Source organism: Olea europaea, unplaced genomic scaffold, assembly GCF_002742605.1.
Source record: "Olea europaea var. sylvestris unplaced genomic scaffold, O_europaea_v1 scaffold3453, whole genome shotgun sequence".
Taxonomy (NCBI): domain Eukaryota; kingdom Viridiplantae; phylum Streptophyta; class Magnoliopsida; order Lamiales; family Oleaceae; genus Olea; species Olea europaea.
In genome coordinates this window covers 15,141-23,025 of record NW_019253602.1, presented here as the reverse complement: position 1 = coordinate 23,025, position 7,885 = coordinate 15,141, and the positions used below count along the sequence as shown (strand labels likewise).

The window sequence follows — 7,885 nt, the reverse complement described above, 5'->3', positions numbered from 1 at the left end:
CTATTCGATATGTATGTGACTTGTATTTAGTGACAGATAACTGACTTGTTTGAAAATGTGACCGACGTTTCACCCATTGTGATTTCAATTTGGGCACATATATACTGTATTTTATGTGATAACTATGTGTCTTGCATTTGATTTCAAAATTCTGAGTTATTATGAAAATGTGACCTGATACATATAACTTTCATCTCGAGGCAGTATTGATGTTAATTTTAGTTTGCAGAAATGGTGTACTTGCACATATGTTTGATAAATGGATCTCAATCATCATTGGCGTTGGTGGAGTTATGTACGGCTTGTGGACACGGTTATGAGAGAATTTGATCTGAATCCCATGAAGGTAGCAGTCTCATTGAAGTATGTGTTGAATGATGACTTGCCACCAATCAGGATAAAGAATGATAACAATGTCCTATCGTACATTCTACTAAAGGATATGGAACATGAATCTGCCAAATACCCATTATTCATTGATGTTACAAATATAGAAATTGATAATACATCTATCATAATGTCAATTAATGTACATTCTAGTGGTGAGCTGTGTACGTTGCAGGACATGGCATCAGACATATGCGAAGCATCAATTAAAACAATGGATCACATATGTGACACTGAAGTCACAGTTGTATCAGTAGCTGATGCTAGTGAGGTAGAAGAAGAAAGGATTTTTCATGATAAGAATATTTTGAAACTGAGCATGTCCCTTTTCGCCATACAGAATATGTTTGAGTTTATGGTTGAAAGGTCTGATAAGAAAGAATATGTTGTGAAGTGTTCACATCGTGGATGTAGTTGGATATGTAGATCGTCAAAGTGGGGTAAAACAAATCTATTTAAGGTTCGGAAGATTGGTAGTTACACATGTCCATCAAATATAGTGTTGGGGTCACACAGGCAAGCCTCAACTTCAATTGTGTCATCTACCATTAAATATAAATACACATCATCACGTACTATATATACTCCGAAGGATATATGCAGTGATATGTTACATACTTATAGGGTTTATTTGAATTATTCGAAAGCTTGGAGGTCTCACGAACAAACTTTGAGAATGATTAGGGGTGATCCAGCTGAATCATTTGGTAAGATACTAAGCTTCTTCTACATACTCCAACAAAAGAATCCCGGCACGATCACAGAACTCGAAATTGATAGTCACAATAGGTTCAAATATTACTTTATGGTACTTGGTGCATCAATACAAGGATGGGAGCATTGTAGACCTGTGGTTGTGGTTGATGGCACTTACTTGAATGATCATTATGGAGGTGCCCTTTTCACAACGTGTACACAAGATGCAAATAACAGCATATATATTCTTGCTTTTGGAATTGGAGACAATGAGAACGATAAATCTTGGAGATGGTTTTTGGAAAACTTCAAAAAGGCTTATGGGCACAGAGACGGTTTGTGTTTTGTATCGGACCGTCACATGAGTATAAAACACGCAATAGAATATGTATATCCTGGGACTTCTCATGGTATTTGTACATATCATTTGTTGCAAAACTTGAAATCATACTATGGGAAATCTTGTGAAAACATTACACAAGCATTCAATTCGGCTGTCCGTGCTTATATATTGGAGGAATTTAAATATTACATGCGACGACTGGACACAATGAATGAGAAGATTACTGGTTACCTGGTAGTGTACTATATCTGATGACATTTTCACATACATAAAAATGGTCACATATGTTGGTTATATAATATCAATTAATAGGCTTTGTGTTTGCAGGCAGATGTTGGAATGGAAAAGTGGTCATGAATCCATATGCCAGCAAACAGATATTCTGCAATGACTTCGAATATTGTAGAATCAGTCAATGCTGTGACAAAGGCAGCCAAGAATTACCCTATTGTATCGTTGCTAGAGTCATTGCGGCAAACTGAACAATCTTGGTTTTGTAAACATAGAGATGACTCACATGAAACTTTTATGAAATTGTCAAGCAAGTACAAGAAGGAGATGAGGAAAATAAGTGTAGAGTTGAGGGTAACTTCATTACTCTGACACTAAAATTCATGTGTGCGACTCACCATAAATGTATGTGACATGAGTTGTACATCTGTGATAGAAGATATTTGTATGCACTATTTACATGCGTGATCTGGACCTAAGCGTCTGCAATGAATATAAATGCATGTGACCTGATATATTAACCTGTGACATAAGATATATGTCTGTGACATATTTATAATAAATGTGATATGATACTACAACTGTTTTTACATTCTCTCAGGTATCTCCCTCCAACCGGTCAGTGTTTTCTGTTAGCGATGAAAAGTCAACATTTGTTATTGATATTGAACAACGTCCATGTACGCTGCAAGTTGATTTGATACCGTGTCCACATGCCTTGGCTGTAATTGCAAATACAAGGAGATATTCATATGCTTACTGTTCTTATTATTGCACAAGAGATGCTTATTTGAATACATACCAATATTCTACATATCCTGTTGGAAACCAAAATGAATGGACAGTGCCTGAAAAAGTACAAGCCAAAATTGTGTTAACTCCTAACCAGAAGAGGAGTTTTGGAAGACCTACTGAGAAGAGGAAGAGATCATCCAGAGAAGGGAAACCAACAGTGAAATGTGGTCGTTGTGGAGGAAAATGTCACAACCGTAGGAGATGCTCAAGTGTGGTTCCATTAAACTAGAATGACATGGGAAAGTAACACAAATGAAAATATAATTCAACCGATAATACAGATACATTATAGATATCTCATTTTTTTATTTCAAACATTCATTGAAATAGCAGAGTGAAATATACTTGTGACCATTTTATTTTCAAGTGCAATTGAGTTTCGACATCTACATAGTTGTTATGATAAGAAACAGTGACCTATGTTTGAATTCTGAAAATATTTGATAAGATGTGACCTGTTGTATGAGATACATATATGTGACTACTTCTTCCATTCGGACCATAAAATGTGACATATGTATCATAACACGTAATCTTCTCCAACAGACAAGTGTTCTGTGTCAGATGGGATACCTGTTTTGATTGAATTGTGTCTCATAACTACATGTGACCTGAGTTGTGAGACATGTGACTACCTTTTCAAAAAAAAGTGATATATGTAACTACATTCTCCATCAAATATAAATGAGGGGTGGTGTAACATGTGACTTGTGTCCTGTGTGGTTTAATATGTGACCGCCTCCAACAGAGATATGCCCTGTGTTGCATACTTGTGACCTGTGCTATATGACACAGGTCACAAGTACTGTGCTGTACATCATGTGACCTGTGTCATATGTGAGACGGAAGACCTGTGAAATGCAATGTTTTTGTCATGGAAAATATTGCAATGATATGTAACAAATACGATATTATGAGCAAAAACATGTTGCATTCGTGTATTGCAAATCAAAGCTTACGGAAACAAGTTAGTATTCAATACAATCAACTCCATTCGGTAGAAAATACTAATATTTGTAACATGTACAAAACTAAAACGTCAACTTCATTTACATATTTCAATCTACTTTCATTCTATGACAATCCCCTCCCCCGTTATAGGCTGCATCGCCTTCTTCACGTATATCTCCCGATGCTTGTACAGTAGTGTTGTAATGTCCATTCTACACTTGCTAGCATCAAATGTATGTGGAATGGACTCTCTGCCTTCACGGAAGATATATAACGCATATAAGATCATAGATATTCCACAATCGTGATTGCAAAACAACACAGGACAAAATGTTACAAATGAATTTTTTTTTAAAAGTTATACACATTGTACTCTTGGTCACAAACATTCTCATTCGTCTGCTGAGGTAAGGTATCATCGACAGTAACCTTCAATTCCATGCAATTGGGTTCAATATAATCGGGGTCCTTTTTTGATATTCCAAGATTATTCATTGAAGCAGCCAAGATTTTCACAAATGGCTCGATACCTTTTACAACTTTCCAGTCACGATAACTTTTGCCTGCCGAATTGAAAACTATCAACCTGTGACTTCTAAATTGTAACAAACCAAGCATCTAGTGAGCTTTGTTGGTGGACAGTAATGGCATGAGCACGTAGTCAACATCAGCCCAAGGTGTGCTCAAAGGAAGGTTGTCACCTGTTACAACTTTAATAAGACTAGACTTTGACATTAGAACATTGGGATCATTCAGAAAAATAGGGTATATGTCTTTGATCTTATTTTGAAACCAGGAATCAGTTGTTGTGGCTCTAAGCTTCACTTTGTCGCCAAGTTTTGCTACCTGGCGAATGTAATAAAAGCATGCATCCATGTGCTGTTTCAATACAAAGGGAAGAACTCAGTAATGTGGAATGTAACCTGTTTATATGAACCATGTATCTGTGATCTGTGACTATGAACTATGGACAGTAAGCTGTGACTATGGACTGCAATTTGTGCACATTAGGTAATAACTGTGTGGTGTGATCTGTATATACATTCTATGACTAATTAGCAATGAAAATATGACCTATATGAGTAGAGTAATGTAATCATACCAAATTGGTCAAAGATGAGTCTGAATTTGTAAGTTGGTAGAACCAGGACTTATGACCTATTGGGCGTAAACCAATAACAAAAGCAAGATTGATTCTACCATCTTCATCGCTAAATTTTTTCCTGTGACCAATATGGAGAAGTAAGTTATTGTGTTACAACAAGTTATTGATATAAATTAACAAATTTATACGAAATAAACATACTTGGTTCTTGGTTTGTACCCTCTCTGGAACGAAGCCGTGAATGTTGAGCTATCAACTTCATCAACACGACCTTTGTAATTTTCAAAAACAACAGTATCGTCATGCTTGAATAACTTTCCTTCTCCAGCCACAAATGGAGACTGCAATATTTTCACAGGCCTTGAAACCCGTTTAACTAGCAGTTCAGAAGTTGGTTCAGTAGTAGTTGTGTCCTGCATAATGTTGAAACATGTCACAGATTACTTCATGCACATTTATTGAATTTAGCATGCAGCATATAAACTCCAGTCTACCAGGAAATGAACTGTGACCTTAGAACTGAACTGTGTAAGGGTTACTAAGAATATGTGTAACCTGTGACCTATGGCCATTTACTATATATGCATTTTGTGAATCCTGAATTTGTGACAAGGCACATCTTAGTTTAGCATGCTGCACATGAACTGAGACCTATAACCATGTACTAGTTATGATCTGTGACGTGTACATCCAGCATATAAGTGTGATCTGTTACCTATGACAATTAACTAGTTGTGGACTACATGATGTTTGAATCTTGCAGTTATAAATACCTTGGTATCAACTGTTGTAATTGTTGTGACCACATCCGATATTACAGAATCGACATGCTTCTGAATGTCTTTAGAATGTAAAATGTCAGGTTGTGTAGATCCAACCCCCAAGCAAATGATGGTGCTTCGAGAATATGCGGCAGAACGATATCATCAGTTGGGTCCAGTTTGCCCTTTCCTTTCCTGTCCACAGTTGGTTCCTGTACACAAAATGAGAGAATGTTTTAAATGTCAAATGAAACTCTTGAACTATGTGGAAATGTAATGTAACTACCTCCTCGGTCTTATCAGACCCTCCAACAACCGGATGATCTTTATCTCCAACACTATGATCACTTTTTTGATGATCAAACCGCTTCATAATCTCATCCATGGAATTGGAAATCATTGTTGATACCGTTTCTAACAAAAATTGCATATTTGTCCTAATCTCCATCAAGTCACTTTTTATGTTAGATTGCATTTGAACTATGTAATTCATCTTCGTCGTTTGCTCAGCATTCACTGATGACATCTGAGACTTAATGTCATCAAGCTCCACATTCAACACTTCATTATAGGATTTCAGATCAGATATTTGTGACCTCAACTCCTTAATCTCCTGATAAAATAAATAAATTATTTATATGTGACTTGTGACCAAATAGAACCATATATTGCACACTATCAAAATGAATCTGTCACATGTGACCCAATCTACACCACATGTGACCTGAAACTATTGGTCTGTTACCAACAATAGAACGATTTGACAACTGACTAAAATAACAACTTATATGTGACTTGTGACCAAATAGAACCATATATTGCACACTGTCAAAATGAATTTGTCACATGTGACTCGATCTAAACCACATGTGACTCGAAACTAGTGGTCTATTACCAACAATAGAATTTTTTGACAACTGAGTAAAATAACAACTTACATCACCCCATTGTACCTCACGAGCCTGTTGTTCGATTGGAGAATGATGAGCAGCTGACGGGTAGTCTTGGGATGAGGATTTTCTAAGGGGAGATGTCTCCTGCCATATTGGAGGAGGATCAACAAAATCATCATCATCGTTGTCGGGAACACGAGCATGTCGAACACTGCTGTCTGTTAGCAGGAGCACTGATGGACCTGACTTCCCACTCGTACCAGCACGGTCAACTGACCTTTCTATCCTACTCTTATCTCTGCGGCTGTCTGGTGAGAACTTTGGTTGAACTGGCTTTTTGTACAGGACACCATTCATGTATGACATGGCCATTTCAGTTTTCGAGGGTTCCAGGTCACAAATCTCAATCTGTAGAACAATATAGATTAGAGAAATACAATGTCAATAGATAAGTACTAAGTACATAATGCTTACTGAAACTTTACATTAGGATTAGAGAAGCAGTCAAGTCCTTCCAACTTGGCAGCCGATGGTTTCTCGTCTGCAATCCAGTTTTTGATGCGGGGATGCATCCTTGATATTCGTGACACCACAACTCCCTCAAGGCTAGGAAAAGTCTCATATATCCAGACTTGAAAGGCTATCAACATACCTCGTAGCCTGTAGTGTGAGTTCCTCCTACTCAACCCGTCTTTAAATGCACTCAATGTAATTTCAAATAATAATTTGCCTCATGGAAACTGATTCATTGCAGAGAAATTCTCAACCAGCACGAATAGGAAGTTGTTAACAACTTTCTTATAATCTCTTAGAAATAGATATGCCGTGATGAAGTACATCATCCCAATCATAATAACATCAGTATCTGGAAGAGTTTCAACGAGATCCAAGTCCGGCATTTGGCAAGTAGATATGAAAGTGGACTTTACATTTTCGTGGGTTACACTATGCACTTGAGAAAAATATTTTGCCTTTAACCGTGACTCTCTACTTTCAAACACTTGTGTATCACTATCCCCAGAACACCTCAGCCCCGTGACTAAACAAAACTCCGAGATAGAGAACCGGACATATCGTCCTGACACATAAAACCACATTTCTTGGTCATTCGGGTGATGAACTTGCCGCAGAAGGAATTAGTGAATCAATTGCGGCTGTATAACAATTTCATGGCAATCCAAGAAATGAGCAAAACATGTGTCTATCAATACAAGTTTCTGTTGTTGGCTTAACGATGTCTGAATGGTGGTTAAAACACCCTTACTGACTGATGTTGTAATCTTGCCTGGAAACCAGCTCTCTTCTAGTATTTTGAATTCCCAAACCTGCTTTAAGTATAGACACAGTGTTAAATGCTTATATGAAAAATCACATTGACATACACGTTTTAACAAGGTCACATACATAAATGAAGTCTCACTGAAACTACATATTTATGAAATATTGGTGGAATTATAGTCACATTATGCAGATTCATAACACATACAGAAGATATCATGGTCACACGTTTGTAACACGATCACACATCACACAACATATTCAAAACAAATTCACACAACAGTCACAGGTACACAACCCATCATAGTCACATATTCACACAACACAACGTAGTTACAGTTACGTAACGCATCATAGTCACATATTCACACAACACTTTTGTAATTTAGATTGCTCCTCATGTAAACCATGAAAACAAGTCTATTGATCTTTCTCCGATTTCTGA

General features: G+C 37.0%; 2 protein-coding genes across 2 annotated transcripts; both read left to right on the top strand.

Moving 5' to 3' along the window:
• The first annotated feature begins 259 nt into the window (after positions 1-259).
• Positions 260-1,783, top strand: LOC111386194. The gene is made up of 2 exons (XM_023010648.1): positions 260-1,660; positions 1,754-1,783. Exons 1-2 carry the CDS (start codon positions 260-262, stop codon positions 1,781-1,783), a joined length of 1,431 nt encoding a protein of 476 aa, XP_022866416.1.
• Positions 1,784-1,789: 6 nt separating this feature from the next.
• Positions 1,790-2,681, top strand: LOC111386193. The gene is made up of 2 exons (XM_023010647.1): positions 1,790-2,011; positions 2,259-2,681. Exons 1-2 carry the CDS (start codon positions 1,790-1,792, stop codon positions 2,679-2,681), a joined length of 645 nt encoding a protein of 214 aa, XP_022866415.1.
• Positions 2,682-7,885: the final 5,204 nt, after the last annotated feature.

Excerpts from the sequence above, each read along its gene's own strand:
- LOC111386194 (XM_023010648.1), top strand. The coding sequence starts at position 260 with ATGGATCTCAATCATCATTGGCGTTGGTGGAGTTATGTACGGCTTGTG. Across the intron at positions 1,661-1,753 it reads AGAAGATTACTGGTTACCTG|GCAGATGTTGGAATGGAAAA; the intron begins GTAGTGTACTAT and ends TTGTGTTTGCAG.
- LOC111386193 (XM_023010647.1), top strand. The coding sequence starts at position 1,790 with ATGCCAGCAAACAGATATTCTGCAATGACTTCGAATATTGTAGAATCA. Across the intron at positions 2,012-2,258 it reads AAATAAGTGTAGAGTTGAGG|GTATCTCCCTCCAACCGGTC; the intron begins GTAACTTCATTA and ends ACATTCTCTCAG.